The following is an 18,175-nucleotide window of genomic DNA, read 5'->3' as shown; positions in this document are numbered from 1 at the left end:
TTTTCTGCTAGGTACTGCTCCTGTATCTGGTTTCTGCAGTAAGAGAAATGGGTGTGTTTAATCTCTGTCCAAGGTCTGTGTTTTATTTAATCACTACCTCACAAAATGAAAAGTTGAATCTCAGCTGTATTATTTCTGGAGATCATGCTCTTTTCTCCTTAGATTATGGGAAATCTGAGTTCACTGTTCACATTTTCAGGTTAAAGGCATTGAATGCTAGCAGGTATATAAGGGCTACAAAGATTCACAGACTGCATATAAATCAATTTTAGCTTATGGTGACATAAGTCACAATCTAGTGCAAGGAAAACATCTTACATAGTGTCATATTAAATAAAACACAGGTAGACTTTCTCCTTTTTTCAGTTCCTTCCTGCTCTTTTGTATTCTTTGGGGACACTTCAGAGGTTCTTATGTTTCCATGATTCTGCTCTGCTGTAAGTCTTATCATCTGAAACCTCACTTCTATTCCACAGCAATGGCATCTCCTTTGTTAAACTGAATTTTACCCTTTCATTACCTGAAGGCCTCCATCAATCAGTTTTGCTGTTGCTTATTTAGCAATGCAGTTTTGGAAACTGAGTTTACCCTGGGCAGTGTCTCCTGGTCTGTAGCTGTTACAGGAAAGACTGTTGAAGCTAAGCAGTCCTCCAATTTTAGTTTGTTAGTGTATAAAGAAATAATTTCTTTTGTTATATTTTTTCAGGTTTTAGATCAATAGGGAGATGCTCAGAAATACCAAGTATAAGCAAGTCCCATCATTAAAGCAGAGCTTCTTTCAGACCAGAGTACTGAGCAGAAGCAGATTCTGAAGTTACAAATAGGTGCCCTTAAAGAAATTCTAATGGAAGAAATAGTCATAACATGTTCTTTCCTATGAGCGTTTTTACAACATGAAATAAATAATTCCAAGAAATCCTCTCCCAGGCTGGGTTTAAACTCTCAGCAGCTGGCTAGCTACAAAACATAACAGACACATAAACCTTATGGTAGCAAGATTTAGCTAAACAGAAGAAAAGGGCAGAATTTGAACTGCATGAGCTTTCCTTGATCTTGAACTGTCCAACATGTTAGCATAGGCCAAAAAAGCAGAATATTTTGGCTTAGCTTCAGGAATGTCCCCCAGCTTCTCTGTGCTGTTTCTGTGATACCAAGGCATATACTGAAGTGCTTAACAATTACTTAATTAGCTGCTTCAACAAGCCAGGAAAGTGAAAATCTGCATCTCTAGCACAAAACTGTTTTTAAAGCAATTGTATGCAATAAAGACAAAGGAAATCATAAGGAAAAAGAAAACCCTCGCATGTTCTCTGTGTTAGGGGAAATTCACTTTCTTCTACATCAACGTGATGAGATGAAGATTACTGAGGAAAAGGTAAATGTAAAATCTCTACATTGCAGTTCATGACCACACAGCAGATCTGAAGACAGCAATTTTGAGCCTTATTTCAGCTCATGAAATCCATGATTTGCAATAATCTACTTCAAGAACACTGTTCTGTTGCGGTTTTCGGATTCCTTTGTTAAAGCATGTCAAAAACTGCAGAGATGGAACTACCTCAACACTAACTCTTATGTTAGTTGAGAAACACTTTAAGAAGTCTCTTTTCAGAATGAAATCTGATTTCCAATCAGAAATGTTCTGTTCTTGGAAAGGAAAATGGCATGTTATACTTGACAGGAAAAAAATGCAGTGGTATAATAAAAATATAGCACTTGAAAAAAAAACACCTCAAGAGCTTCCTATCTCTACATATTCTGAAAGAGAAATGATTTCCAAGTTTCAATAATTTGTCTATCTCATAAAAGAAGCTGATAATGGACATTAGTGAAACTGAGTTCAACACTTGAAGTTTCTAATTAAAAAATGAGTCCATTCTAAGAAGTGAAAAAAATGATTCTTAAGTTTTGCCACTGGAGGAAAGAATCCATGCAAGTTTCAGTTTGTTGTGTAGAGTTAAAGTTGAAAAACCAGTACGAAGGTAGGAACTCCTTGCGGAGATGGCTCTTGATGCAACTAGAAATCAAGTTTTTAAGAAACTGGAACAATGACTTATCTAGATTTTACAGAAGTATTTTTTTTTTAGAATAATCATAGAATCATAGAATGGCCTGGGTTGAAAAGGACCACAATGATCATCTAATTTCAACCCCCCCTGCTATGTGCAGGGTCACCAACCGCAAGACGAGGCTGCCCAGAGCCACATCCAGCCTTGGAGACAAATACTGAAGAGATTGCCTAACATTCAACTGCACAAGCTAATTGTCATTAACACAGCTGCTGCCACCACATGATTCATTGTTTTCATGAAGATTCCATCAGCGGATACAAAAAAAGATTTCCAAAGCTATTTTTTGTTACATATTTTACAGACAAATGTTGGCTTTAATATTTTATAGGGTGTGTGACCATTCCAGTGACTGAAACATACGATGAAAACTGATGGAAAATAATCAGCAAGTACAGAAATCAGTCTGCTTGAAGCTCTTTGCTGTGAAAGCTCTTGCTCTTTTTCTACATAATACTTCCACTAATATCAGTAGTAGCTCTGCACAGGATAAGAGCTCAGGATTTTCATACATCATTGAGGTGAACATTGCCAGAAGTTATCTAAGATTTATGCAAACACACTCTACAAGTCAGCATTCCTTCTGCATGGAAGTCTCATTTAAATTAATGCAGTTTTTGGCTTAGGGAAAGAATTCCTTCTAGCACAGTTTCTTAACTTTGCAGATTGATGACCCAGAATCAAAGTGAAAAATCATTCATGATCTGCTCTGTCAGAAAGAAATGCATACATGGGTGCAATAAAAACCAAGTAATTTATTTGAGTATGGGTTCAGAAGATGGATTGGAAATACTGTTTTGAAGGTCATGGTGCCTGGTGGTAGGAAGATGTTTTTTTTCAGTTACTGTCATACTCTTCAAACTCTATGGCAACTGGTTATTTTATGTTTTTACTTCTAACCATAACTTCTTTTGCATACAGAAGATCCCAAGATTCTATACAGCACTTTTTGTACCTCTGTGCTGTTCAACTGCTTGAATTAGCTTCACCTTTTATTAGAAGGCAGCAAATACATTGACAGTTCCACTGCAGCACAAGCTCCTACATACTGAGCTGCTAAGGCAGGGCTAGCTTTCCTTACCAAACAGCTGTCTGAAAATAACCCATCTGAGTACCCTCTGAGTTTGGGACTAAGTCACAAAGCCAGGGAACTTCAGCTCTTGCAATCTATCCTCTCCAGGTTTACAGTGTAGAATCTCAAGTTTACCTATGAGATCTGTTCTTTCAACTTTACTCAGTCAAATCTTTGGTGACACAAATAAGAAATTAATATTAAAATATAAAAAAAATAATAATCTGTATGCTGTGGTAAAAATCCATCATACTTCTTTTCCTACACAGGCACAAAAATATCTTTCTAACATATAAAGGAAGCTAGAAGCTGTAGGCAATATTCAAGAACCACTGTTGCTCAACTTAAAGAGGTCAGTTATATATATGGACAAAGGATTATTACAGTTAAATGCACAAACTCCAAGCATTGCAGAGTATCAAAATTGAAAGTAAAGGGAAAGAAGACCATCTTCAAGCACAGATTGCTCACACTATTTGAGATAAACATTCTTATTTGTGATACATCACCACTCCAAAACATGCTTCTGCAGAAATTAACATATAGCAAGCATATCTGACAAATACCAATGACCAGTCAAAACAAGACATGACATTCAATATAAAAACAGATTGAACAGCTAGCAAAATAAGAGCAATGAAAGAAATGTGCATTCTTAAGCATATAGAATTCAATTCCAAAGTTAATTTAAAACATCAGCATCTTTAAGGCTGCACTAGCCTTGCTTATATTGGCTTCTACTCCAGCAAATGCCTAAATCCTGTCCTCTATAGAATTGAATAATGTGCAGCTGTTGTCAGAGTGAATATTCACGTTACTAAAGCTGCACACAACCTAAGGTGTGCTGTGACTATGAGCTTTGAGACCAGCTCTTCCCACACATACATCAAATGAACTTTCCATTTACTCATTCACACCGAAGCAGGAAAGATGAGATGATTTTTGTGCTTGTTTTTGTTGAGGATTTTAATCACAACAATGTAAAATGAACGTAGAAATAAAACCATCTGCATTTGATATTGCATCGCATTTGTCCAAATTAAATCAGCTTTTTTTAGTTTGCACAACCCAGGAGATTGAAACTGTAGGTGAAAAAAACAGGCACAACAATGGTGTTTTGAGTGCAGCTGTTTCACATACATATGAGAAGGAGAAACTGAGAAATTAGTTTAATTTATACTAAATATAAATGACAAATAAAGGCCCAGAAAATATTTTTTAAAGAAAAAAAAATATATATATATATATATTTTTTTTAAGAGCCTTTTTTCTTTTAAAACTGTGCTCTTCAATTACTACAAGATGTTCCATAAAGCAAACAGATAAAAAGAAAGACTATCTCACATCTGGCTTATATAGGCTCTATTTCTTTAAATATCTTATTCCTGACTACAGAACAAGCACATAAGATGTGCAAATTTATTCCTTGTTGTTGACAAGTATTTGTATTACTAATGCCATATCTAACCTTACAAGCTTGCAAACTATATGAATATAAACTATACAGTTTAGAAGTGTTCACATTGAAATTTTCAAATACTTCAAATGTAATCAATCACTGTGTGCTTTCTTTGCAACTAACTCTGTAGCAGACGTACTATAAACAACTTCTGCTGTCTGCTCAAGTACAGATATGAAAATACAATAGCATTGTGTTTCTCAGTAGTGTTTGAATAAAACCATACTGTACCTACTTCCTAGCAGTCGTGACACACCAGGATAATACATACTGTGAATATACTACACCTTGTTATCCTAAGGAAATTAATCAGTAAAATCTGACACATTAGCCTATTGAGAGATTTGAAAATATTTAGACTCATGCATTCCCCAAATTTTGCAGATTATTTTATTGAAAAAAATGTATAGCATAAATTGCATATTTCCCTATCCTCTAAATGTAAAAAATATATATCTTTGCACTGTACAGTGGAGAATGGTAGCAATGTATTTCTATGCAATTTGAAAAGGTTTCCGTGAAGCTGAAAAATCAAAGCACTTTGCTTTGAGAGTAATGCCAAAAAGCAAAAAGAGAAGACAGACATATTAGCCATGCTCTGATCAGGAGGAAGCTTCGCATCATCAGGGATGTTACCAGAACCTGTTATTAAAATGTTAGCAAAGAAGCTCACACCAGCATATCAATGTGACTGCTCCTGCAGACCAAGGAGTTGGCATGCAAATAGATCAAAGCAAAATTCACTATAAGTCCTTGGGTCTGTATTTCCATAAAATCTTTCATGATGGACAGAATAAAGGTGGAAATATGTCAATCACCTCAAGTAATAATTGCGAGTTGTCATTAGGGCGATAGAAGGACCAGTAATCTATATAAATACTTTAGTGGTAGATATACAGAAGAAATCTTTCTAATTTGATAAAATAATGTGATTTTTTTTTAATAACTCAAAAGAAAATAAGCAATATTAAAATCAGACAAAGTAGATTTTATTATGTGTTATTGTCTTCTTGAAAATATCAGGATTATGTGTTGTGAGATGCACTTTCTTTCCATAGAAAAATTCAGGTTTTCTTACTGAAAATCGTTGGTGTAGTAAATACAGAGTAAGCATAAAACAGTTAAGGACTCTTGAAAGTCATTGGTAACAGTCATAAAACTGCCAGTTTTCAGTGCCGATTACTGAACGCTGAGATTAGTGAAATGAAGATTAGCAACATTCTCTGGGGTTATTAACATGCCTGTAATAGTTTTCCATTAGATATCAAGGGAAATGTTTCTATTGGAGCCAGAAGTACACAGATGTGGCACTGTCAATATTAAAAGATAGCACAAATTTTAAGATATACTTTTCTGAACTACTAATGTCCAGAATTCTTTATTTTTATTAAAAAAAAAAAATAAATTGTTTTCCAACTCCAACATATGAGAATTACCAAGAGTTCAGATGGCACTAAAGCTGGCAGTACCTGCAGCAAATGCACCACTCTAATACTGACATTTACATGCACATATCCTAAAAAGTCATATTTTCCTCTGGAAAAAGGTTTTTGTTGTTCCTGTCAATTATTTACACTCAAAAGTTAAAGTACTTGTATTTCCAAAATTCTACTGAATATTTCATGCATTTTCTGAGTGAATTCACACAATTCAAAAGTGCCATTTGTTTTGATTATGAAACATTCAACAATTCTTTTACTTCAAAAAAATTACTTAATTGCATCCTTAACATTTAATTACATTTAAAAGCCTTCCATTTTTAATTGACATAAAATTGTGTATGGGTAAATGAGTCACATACTCTCTGGCATTCTTGTACCTTTGGTACAAATTTTGCACAAGCACATTTCTTCTCAGAGATAGACAAAATAATGCCTGCATCTTAGTTTGAAAATGTAAACTAGGCCTAAATAAAAGGGATATGAGGATTTCCGAAACAGACCAGGCCTATTGGGGCATTGGGTTACAAATTAATCAAAACCAAGAATGAATTTATGAAGCAGTAGCTTATACACAGCGGCATCATCTCCTTTATCTATTAAAAGAGCGGTAGTTATTTTGTTTGTATAAAAATAATTACTGAAAATAATTAGACTTGCCCCTGTTCCAGATCCATAGGAATATTCTTACTGTTCACTGAAACATACAGCACTAATATTAGTCAATCGCAGAAGTCGCATCATGGAAGTACATTCCACAACTGCATTTGCCCTTCTGAGCTACACTTGTTCTGCTTTTGAATATTTACTTGCTCAGGACATATTAAAGAACTAGAACTTACAGTTTTCCCGATCTCATGGAAAAATGGGAAGCATCATTTATCAAGAATGTGCAGCAGGTGTATTCTGTTTTCTTTGATATCTTCTCTGAACAACACACAGCAAACCATCTTGACATTCATTCACACAGAACCACTCCTCACATATTTTCATCAAGTTTGCTATGTACAGACACCTACTCTCTATTTTCTTCCCAGTGGTGGGGGCAGTAAAGATTCAACTTGTATGAATCTTTATTCATACTGGGGTACTTCTAATATGGACTGGTGGTGTTTTAATGTACTGCATTGTACCCTCCATCTCATTCCTTGTAAATATTCATATTTTGTTTTTATTTAACTGTCATCTTAATTAGAGGTCTTGACTGAACCGTTCATAACGAAAATCGAATCTTCTTTCTGTGCTAATGTTAGCACAGATCACAGTAAAGTACAGATGTACTGTTTCTCATAGCCTTTCTGAACAGCAGTATCTTTCTGGAGAGCCAGACTAAATGCTAAATGCTGTGGAATTGAAAGGACATTTGCCACATCATATCTGCAGTAGAATGAGAAGTGCATATTACAGTCTGTACATACACTGCAAGATCAAGAGGTACCAGATAACAGGGTGAACAATAGACTGAACTGCCTACTGTCTACTCCCCAGTCTTTGCCTAATTCTATTATTCTCATAATGCATCAGGACTTCTACGTGGAATGTTCATTTACATCACAGAATATTTCTAAGTAAAATGGAAATTGTTATCAGCATCACACGCACAGTAGAGAAGACTTAATACTTACAGCAAAGTTAACACAGGCTTTCTTTCTTCAAGGGATATAAAGAAAAAAATCCACACAGAGCCATTATTATTTAACCTCAAACTGAGAACACAAGCCCGTAAGAACATCAACAGAGGGTCAGATCAAATGCCAGTGGTCTCAATGTTCTGTCCCCCATGACTGCCAGCAGTAGCTACTTGGAGAAAACCATGTTCCCATTTTCTCTCTGTCTTAGAATCATAGTGGCCTGGGTTGAAAAGGACCACAATGCTCATCCACTTCCAACCCCCTGCTATGTGCAGGGTCGCCAACCACCAGACCAGGCTGCCCAGAGCCACATCCAGCCTGGCCTTGAATGCCTCCAGAGATGGGGCATCCACAGCCTCCTTGGGCAACCTGTTCCAGTGCATCACCACCCTCTGTGTGAAAAACTTCCTCCTAATATCTAACCTATAGGACAGCAATGTCTAAGTAGAAGCAGAGCACACTACGATATTTTACCTGAATCCAGTAAACTATAGCTTCTAGCTTCTAGTGGCTAAAGGATTTCCTAAGACAAGTTGAATCATCAGTATTTTTTTCTGAGACAAATGTTGGACAGAACCAGAACTTGTATTAATTCTCACAGTTAACCAAGAACCAGCTTTGTGCAGTGGTAGGCCTCTTTAGCACATTTTCCAGACCTAAGTATTCAGATAAAGTTTGTTTTACAAAGAATCCACAGACATGACTTTTTATTAAGAAGCTGAAAAGTGTTGGTATTGTACGGGACTCCCTATTTATCTTTCAGAAGGAAAGAAACAGAATAATCAGAAAATACTGGGGGAAAAAATAAAAACCAAAAAAAAAAAAACAAAAACAAAAACAAAAAACAAAAAACAACCAATCCAAGTCATGAATAGAACCCGTAAGTCACTAGTGGAGTTTCATAGGATATAAAATAGGTCTGGAAGAGCAGCTGTCACTTTCATAGTCTTTGAGAAGATAAGAGTAATCTACTGAAATCTTAACAGCCACAAAATTAACTTCCTTGCTGTTTTGGTAATATAGCAAATCATGCTTATTAATACAATACTTTTATGAACTTCTGTGAATAGCTGCTGTAAGTTAGAAGAGAAACAATGTCTGCTTCATGGAAGCAACTGTGTTGAAACATCTCAGGACTACACCACTCCTCTGTCAGGGTATGCTGGCTGTCACAAAGACTCAAGTCACACATGTGTCTACACATGCCATTCTCACTTCAAAGTTGAGCAGGAGCAAAATGCAGTATTTACCACGACAGTGTAACCTATCTGATGCAGATTACTTCCACAAAGGAAACAGTTGTCATCTGCCTGAAAACACATCCTTGCTATGAGCTTCAGGAAGATGGAGCAACCCAAAGTAGATGCACTCATGGGATTTATCAAGAACACTACCTCTGTCTTCTTCAAATTTCATTCCCTCCCAGCACAAGACAGGCTCCTTGGTTTTCAAACAACTCACACTGACAGGTGTGGTGCCTGACAACCTTGTCAAAAAGCATAGATCAAACCTATGTTTTCTGAAGCAGAATATGCAAGTCTTTGCAGTTCTTACAAAAGACAACCACTTAAACAGAGACCTCAGTGTTGACCAACTCTTCCTCCTTAGATCAGTTGCATAGGCAGACCCAGCACACGTGTGTATTTACAGATCTACAAGTTCCACAGGCAATACCTCTGAATGACCGTGATGTGAAATGTAAATTATCAATAATAAACATCTCCTTCCCACAGCAGATCTTTTTTACTCTGTAAAATATCTGCATCTAAAATGTCCCGTGGCAATGTGTGCAGATAAACAAACTTGCTTCCTGAACTACAGAAGTAACTGCCAAATCTTTGCAAAGGGCTCCCCACGAAGAGGGGAGAATTAATAGAATTAATAAACAGCATTACAGTAATGCTGAATTTGAGTGGGGAATTTGGTGAACCAAGAGACATCGTTCTTGGGAAAGTTCATTTCTACACACAACTGAAAACAGCATTATGTTCCTGAGGACCATTCCTACAGCAATGTGTATCATTATATTTTGATTATATGGTTTTAGCTGCATACACATTAAATATTTTTACTACAGCTTTATTTCATTTTATTTTAATTCCCTTTTTAAACCATCCTTATACATAAAGTTTGAAATGCGGAAGTAGTATGAAAGAACAGCAAAAGCAGAAAGGAGAATGATACAGCAGGCATAGTATGCAATAAAAGAGAACTAATCAACTGTATAACTTCTGAGTTAGACAACCCTATTATGAAAGGTATATCTCACAAAAGGCAAATAAACATCTGCCTTATTTTTCCTCCCCATATATTTATCTGTGGTATTATGAATTTATCAAATACAACACAATGAAAGCAAACTAAACAAGAAATGGCTGTTTATAAAAGTAATGCAAAGTCCGAAGAAAATCTAAAACATTTTATTTTCCCAGCAGATAATGGATGGTAAATTTACTAAGTTATATCACTAGCTGCAAGGTCTCAAAGGCTTTCACTTTCAGACCTCACCTCGTTAACTCCTCCCTCCTAAATATATGAAAATTAAAAGTTTGAATTGTTTTTCAGAAATTTTTCAATATATAAAGCCAAATCTCTTTGAGAAAACACAATTTTTTTTTTTTTTTTTTTAAGAACATGCTTTGCTTCAGCAGTTACATTTGCTATTTTGGGCTGCTTTTCTTAGAAAGACTCCAGATGGTTTATCTGAAAGTAAGGTTAAGTTTTTTGACATTTTCTTAAAACGGCACCAGTATGATGTGTGTAAAGGAGAAGGAGAGAAGAAAGAGAAAGGGAGAGAAAGATTTTCTAAAGCAATGACCCGCCTCAAAAATCACAGCCTTATTACTGCAGTGTTTATTTAGATAAACTGTGGGTCTTGCCATGGCATTTAATTAATCACTTGGAGAAAAAATAACAACCACCAAACATCCTCACTTGGGCATATATTTGCACTGCGTAACAGTTATTGCTTAATTATCCTTATTTCAAAAACAATATTTATTCGCTTCACCTGCTAACATGTGTTAGCCTCTCTGTTCTCTGTAAATCATATCAAATATAAAAACATTTTCTCATTTCCCTTTTAATTCCAATACTTTCGTTTTCCATCTGCAAAGCGATGTCCTTAGATGACTCTTTACACTGTCTCTTACCCCAAATCAGTTTGACAAACACAAAAATGAATAAGAAGTAAATATTTCCTTTTTTGTTCTAATGGAATATTTGTCCTATAAGATATTTCCTGCCTGGAGCACATACCGTGCTTTACTCAGCTTAATTCGATTCATTTTTGCCATCAAACATAGGGAAGAAAGTCATTCATTCATTCTCATCATTCAGATACCATTTCCAATCTCTCGCACTTGTGTCATTTGAGTCAAGCATTCACAACTAGTTGCTTTGAAAAATATGAAGAGGAAAATATGCTCACCTTCAGGCTCCCCACAGAGTGTACACTGTGACTCTGAAAAGAAAAAGACAAAAATTATGATTTCTTGCTTTTAAGATCTGTGTGGTGTACAGTTATGAAGTCGTAACTACATCCAAATAAAATAAACCTTATGGAACTCAGAGTTAGCATGGAAAATGCAATTCCATTTTCAGCATCTATTTCTTTAACAGTTGCAACATAACTTTTAAAAGAGAGTTTTTGCAAAAAAACATTTTCTAAACAGTCATAAAAGTTTCTAGTTTTGCTTATGTCACTATCACCTCCACATATTCCAATCAAGTGCAGGTAGCAGGACTTTGGGGTTCAGCGTAACTTTTTTGTATTTGTAGCTGTAGATCAGTGACAGCAGCCACTCAAATAAAGAGCTTAAGCCTCTTAATATTTTATCACTGGAGGCAATAGACAGTAAAAGCGACAAAGGTATTACATTGCTTTCTCATAAAAGACTTCCAAGTCCTTCCAGGCGAATGAATAAGTCAAATAAAAAGTAAAAGTGTTCTGATATCCTACAAAATATTCGATTATAGAAAAGAGGGAAGTACAGCTTTATTATAATAAACACACAGTCTCTATATGTGCAATTATTACTTTCTTTACACATCACTATTTGGAAGCTGGCAGTCTTAAAAATTACATCGCATAGTGTAGAAATATGTGCACATACAAACGAAACACTTTAAGCCTTCTTTGTTTGAGATTGAGTTTTGTCAGGCATTAGCATCGAGCTGTGGTACAAAGCTGTTATTTTGAACCCCAGCAACAGAATCAAATGAAATCACGGGGACTGCAGTCAAACTGGTAGATAATTCTGATAAAGCTGGAAAAAGTCTTACTTCAAAGCAGCGCAGTCTATTTTACAGTCACAACTACTGGAATCTCCATCTTAACAACTCAGGTGAAAAGTGATAACTCCAACAGCAAAAAGTATTCTGAAGCAAATATACATATACACAAGCAGACACACAAGTACGTGTATATTTTAATATAAATTAAGATATAAAAAACCCCAACAGTTCAGTGTTCCTGGTTATATGCAAATCCTTTAACCCTGTTGATATTTTTTTCTGTCCTTGAATGCCAAATGGAAGACCATACTTGAGCTGTGGTTTTAAGAAAAACAGACAACAGAAACATAGAATATGAAATGCAAACACTGAGATGATTTGACCTTTACAGTGCCACTGTGACATTGCCAGTTATTTAGAGGTCCTTTCTCTGTACAGATAAGAGTCTATAACAAAATAGCCCGCTGTTGGAAAGGTACTTGAGCTTACATCTTTCACATGTTTTAAAAAATTATAGTTGTTGCTTTTTAATACGGTCAGAGGTTGTAGTGTACACGATGGGAAGGAATGAGAAAAGTAATGTTTATTCAGGCAACTCAACTACTGTTGTTAGGCAGAGTACAGTTTTTAAAACATCATAAAGTTGCATGAAAGAAAAGAGGAATTAATTTTGATGCAGGCCAGCACTGTGAAACATGCTGTTGACTGGTCTTCTGACAGATCCAGCAGCAGTGACAAACTGCAAACAGCACCCCAGTGGCTGTCCTGGGAAAACCCACCGGCAAAAAGCATAAAAAGTTTAGTGGCAAATAGCAAAAGGCTCTTTCTTCCACTGCTGGATGAAAACTGCACTAGTCGCAATCTGGAGTGATGCAGAGGAAACAGCATAAAGGTTTTTTTCACTTTTAATTCAAAGACTTTCTGAGGTTGGACTGAGAGGAGCTGCCTGTCTGTCTGCACTTTATTGTCCTGATTGATAAGGAAGAACAAGCTGAAACTCAGTTTCTGAACTCGTGGCTTTTTGCTGATCCTCTATGTCCTGCTAGCAACTGCTTCACTGGTTTGCTACAGCCCAAAGAGATTGCCTGACATTTCTTGCAGCCCTCAACACCATTTTCCAAAGGTCCCCACTCAATAGCACAAATTAGTAGCTTCCCTCTTCTCCCCATCAGCGTACCTCAGTGCCAATACCAAACAGAACAGTTCAGTTGTAAAGGTCATCTGTTTCAACTATCATATATCATCTATTCCAACTGTCTGAGCTGTTCAGGGTTAAGCAAAAGTTGAAGTGCATTAACAACATTATGCATATGCTTCTCGCATACTGACAGGCATGGAGCATCAAATACCTCTCTAGGAAGTCTGTTCCAATGTCTGACAATACAGAAGAGTTTCCCAGTGCCCAGTCTGACCCTTCCCTGTGCCATTCCCATCCTGCCATCAGAGACCCCTGCCATGTCCCTCTGCTTCTCTCCCTCAGGAGCTGCAGAGAGCAATGAGGTCACCTCTTGTCCTGCTCTTCTCTTAGACAGCCCCCATGTCCTCAGCTTGCCCCAGCCCTTCTATTAGCTTTGGTGCCCTCCTCTACAGGCTTTCAAGGACCTTAATATACCACAGCACTGTTATAAATCTGCAGCACAATAGCCTAACTCAAAATAAAGCTTACAGATAAGACTGGTGCCAGGAAGTCGCCCAGAAGATTGCCAGCTCTCTGCACAACCGCTGATGGACAACCACTCATTTTGGCTTTCTTCCTGGTATTTGCTTAAGGTCCTGAGTTTATGGGCAGGCTAGGTGCCTCTACACTTTCATTATGATGTGGGAAATAATTAAGACTATTTAGATCCACACATCCTGTGGTAATTGTTGAAAGATTGCATGTAATACGTTTCCAAGCCTATCTGAATATCACACTCAGATATTTCTACATTTACGTTTTTTATAAATACAGACATCTTAAAATCTTGTAAAAAAGCTGGATATTGAAGCTAATTTCAATTATTTATTTATTTATTTATTTATTTTCCTTCTAGAAGGAAATTGTTGCATCTTGGTAGAACAACTCTCTCAGGAAGATAGCTAAGTACTCAATACCTGAATTAATTAGGCATTTTTCCTTTCAATCCAATTTAAATTTGAGCTCTGGGATGGCAGCAACCAAGGACATGACAACAGTTAAAAAGTTACTACTCCATCAGGTGAAGTGACAATACTGAGGCTGAAATGCACGTGACCTAAGATTGAGTAAATCACCCGTTATGCTCTCATTCATGTTTCAAATATAAATTAATAAAGATCTATTAATTAGTGGAATTCTATATTAGGATAAGGTAAATCACTTTTTGTAAGTGCACACTCTTTTTTTGTGCATTGTGCAAGGTCTTAGACATAGGCTCTGTCTTCACAGTAATATTCATGGCAAGGCAGAAGCATTCACTGACAAGTGAGCTCTTGAGATGTCCTAGCTCAGCCTTCTGCTGAAATAAGGCTGCTCCCACTCATGTTCAGCTCAGATGGGGCTTTGAGAGCCACCTCCTGGAAATCACCAGGGATGGAGCCGGCAACCTACAGTGCTGCTTCAGCCTTCTACAGTCCTACCCTATCTCTCAACCTGCTGTCTGTGGCCTCTCTTCCTTTTTATATGACTGCCAAAAAGACTCTGGCTCCATCATTTCTGTAATTCTTCAGACATGCCTAGGTTGCTAGTGGATCTCTACTGTATTGGAATAAATCAGCCCAGCTTCTTCAAGTATTTTCTTTGTAGGTCAAGTCCCCCTGACCTGATGGCCCTCTGCTAGGTCACTCTGATGTCTCACTGTGTTTCCTGAACAGGGACCCCCAGACATCAAATGCAGTATATTCTGGTGTATTCTCACCAGAGGAAAGAACAATGCCTCTATCTGCTGATTAGACTCCTTGTGCAGTAGCCCTCTGTGCAGCGTAACCATTTGCAATGGGAGAATGCTGTCAGCCTGTACATAACCTACTTTGGAAAGAAGTAAAAGAATAAAATGAAGTATTAATAAGACCAGTCCCCTGCCTCAAGTCACCTGGCAATTATCCTGCTGCTAATGTATGGCACAAGGGAGGAATCTTGGCACAATGAGGCAGACCAAGGCTGTTGTTTCCAGGAGCCACCAGACCATGGATCAGCTCAAGGGAGTCATGAAATCTCAGCCTCAGGCAATTTCTGTATGCCCACAGAGGGTGAAATGAAGTCTAAAGTGAAAATGCTTAAGCTACTGCACATGGTAATAGAATAGAGCGAGGGACATGATCTGTTACTACATTTCAGAAAAGAATATTTCTTAAACCTCTCTTTCTACTATTCCCTATTAATGGATCATGCCTCTAGATATCTGATTCATCTGAAGTATTCTGATGATGCATTCACAGAAGATATTCTTTCTTTTCAACACATTGCTAATCAGCTTCACTTGATCATTCTTGCAAACACTCATACATGTGAGAAACTTTGTCATTGTTCTCAGAAGAAAAATGACTAAGATAGGTGTTTGGAGATTTGGAGCCCCATAAATCAACAGAACATGGAAATATCATATTCATATTATTAATCTCACTCTATCATTTTGAAATTGGCTAGCCAACAGAAACAATCTTCCTAGATACAAGAACTTGCTGACAAAATAGGTCACATGGAAGATCTTTTGAAGAAACAAATTTATCACAGAGAAACGAGCTTCTTCTTTCCCCCAATTAATATGAATTTTATTTTATTTTGATAGCTTTTCTTGTCTAACGTAATAGGTAACACTAAAATTAATAAACCCCGTCATGCAAAAGACAATATTCATTCTCAAAACAGCTGAGTTTAACGTTCAGATTTAAATTAGAGTGAAGATAAATTATTTTATTAAACATTTTCACCTTCCCCTACTTTGTAAATCTCTTTTTAGGTACAGCTGGTGTAAATAAAGTCAAATCGACTATGCAGGGATAAAGAAAACAATATATGGGCCAAAAGAAAGACATGAAATAGATATTGTGAATAAATTACTATTTAAAATGCTCATACAAATTATGTAACGTAGTAAGACAAAACCAAAACACTAATAGCAGTGTTTGAAATCTGTTTAAAGGAAATATTTTTCCTAGTTAACTATGCTTTGAAGTACACTATACTCTCCATGGGGCTTACCTAGATTATGGAGTGTGGCCTGGATGAGTTTTGACCTAGATATATAGAAGTGATAGTATGACAAGAACTCATGCAAAGGTCAGAAGCAGTACTGGGGATAATCTGTCCGCTCAGCATCATGTTCAGAAAATAGAAGCTCTCAGCTCTTATGATTGCCCCTTGACTAACAGCACACATCCAGTGTTATATCCCTGCTTCAGATCTGTAAGTCTTTTCTGTCTCTCTTTCTGCCTGATAGTACCAGAGGCCACCCTTCTCTATAGGATTTTAAATTTAACTATGAGCACAATATTGTTGGCTCCACAGAAAAAAAATTCTCAGATTTTTTTTTTTTTGCCCCTTTCATTTTAGCAAAATACTCACACTGTATACATATGTTTAAAATGCAGTGAAAAAATAAATCAATTCTAGTAAGGAAATTTAGCAGGTAATACTTAAAAGATTTTCATTTCACTTGTTCCAGAGGCAAGAAATACAACAGTTTTGCACACTGTTTCATTAGTGTCTTTTTATATCATTTTACTGCTGATGGTGAAATGGAACTCTGCAACAATTAAAGAAACATAGAGTAGCTATGCAGGATATTGAGATTTCGGGCAGCCAAAAAGCAAGGCGTAATTTAAGGACAGCTGTAAGACTTCTAATCAGTTATAGGATTTTAGTCTAATATCTGTATCTAAATGTGGCTATAATAATGGTGACAAAAGCCAACTGTACTATGAATTGGTTTTTATTCTCTATTTTCATGCCTATTTTTTTCTGCTATGCATTTTGCCCTTATGTGTGCCTTTTCCTCTTGCTGATATCTCACTGTTACAATACCATCAGGTGAAACACTGAAAAATCTGTGGGATACACTGCAGTTTTTTCTCATGTCTGCCGAGATTCTCTCCTTCACAATAATTCTCTTTGTTTCACAATGAAGTCAGAGCAAATCCTCTTGACATCTCCCACTCTGTGTTCAGTCATGCATGTAGGTAACCGATTAAGAGACACCCACAAAACCCATCTAGTCCAACCTTCTGTGAAGTACACCAGGACATTCCTTATATACATTTTTTTCTACAATGCTCCCTCCAAACTTCTGATGACAGGGAATGCAACTGTCTTCAGGTAAATTACTTCTGTTGTTAAGTTATCCTTGCAGCTGGAGAGATTTCTTCTTATACAGTATCAATGGGCACTGGTTTTCACTTTGTACATGGAAAATAAAATCTTAGAAAAAAGACTGTATTTCAGATCCTCACTGTTTTCTTCCAGTCTAGTTTTACTATTCTAAGCCTTGTTTATTCACTTTTTCCAGCTGTTTCTAATAGCCATCTCATCTTCGCTGTCCTCCTCTGGAGTCTCTGCAACTTAGCCATGATGTAAAGTGCACAGTAAACCACCTGAACTCTTCCATCGTTACATTCCTGTGAACTTATACTTTTAAGAGTGCCACTAGCCTCATTTCGGGCACTGCTATTTTCTAGCATGAAAAGAGATCTCACTTTATCCGTATAGACATGGATTTGATAGAGGCACCTTCAGTATCTGCTGTCATAAAAATGAAATTATAACACTAAAGGATACTTTATTGGTCTACCTTGGCAGTAAAGGCCCTGCTCAAACAAACCATGTAAACCATTTGAAATCCACAAAATGTTCCAGACTCTCCTTAAAACTTTTTGTTTGAAACTACCAGAGTGGCAAAAATAATCAAAACGATGCTGTAACCAAACAATTTATTTCTTACAGTATTTGAAGTGCTGATTAATAGTGCTAAAAGAACAGAATCTACCCATATTTGGACTCGAACACTATTAGGGCCCTTGTCCCTCAACAGTCACAGAAGAATTTAAGAATTTCATGTGTTATATAATCAAAAGAAATGTATGGAATTATACATTTACATACACACACATATATCTCACAATCTTCTTTTTTTATTTGCAAATAAATAAATAAATAAATAGTATTTAAATGTAACAATAACTACCAAGAGTCCATCCATCCTGTAGAACTTTTTGAAAAAGGCCATAACAGCAACAGTTCATAACAGCTGTGGCCAACAAATGCATTTAATCCCTCTTGGAACCATTTCTACAAGCAGTTCTTGTTCTCGAGTATA

At 36.5% G+C, this 18,175-nt stretch overlaps 1 protein-coding gene across 24 annotated transcripts in view; it reads right to left on the bottom strand.

The window, feature by feature from the left end:
• Positions 1-18,175, bottom strand: part of DLGAP2 (DLG associated protein 2) — a 459,829-nt gene that overhangs the window by 225,888 nt on the left and 215,766 nt on the right. For 23 of the 24 annotated variants that reach the window (XM_048936873.1, XM_048936878.1, XM_048936881.1 and 20 more), the window contains one exon: positions 11,101-11,133. The exons of the other annotated variant lie outside the window; for it this stretch is intronic. In XM_048936873.1, the coding sequence (XP_048792830.1) occupies positions 11,101-11,133 (33 nt within the window). The remainder of the gene's footprint in view (positions 1-11,100; positions 11,134-18,175) is intronic. 24 annotated transcript variants of the gene reach the window in all.

Source organism: Lagopus muta, chromosome 2, assembly GCF_023343835.1.
Source record: "Lagopus muta isolate bLagMut1 chromosome 2, bLagMut1 primary, whole genome shotgun sequence".
Classification (NCBI taxonomy): Eukaryota; Metazoa; Chordata; class Aves; order Galliformes; family Phasianidae; genus Lagopus; species Lagopus muta.
This window is presented reverse-complemented; position numbering and strand designations above follow the sequence as displayed.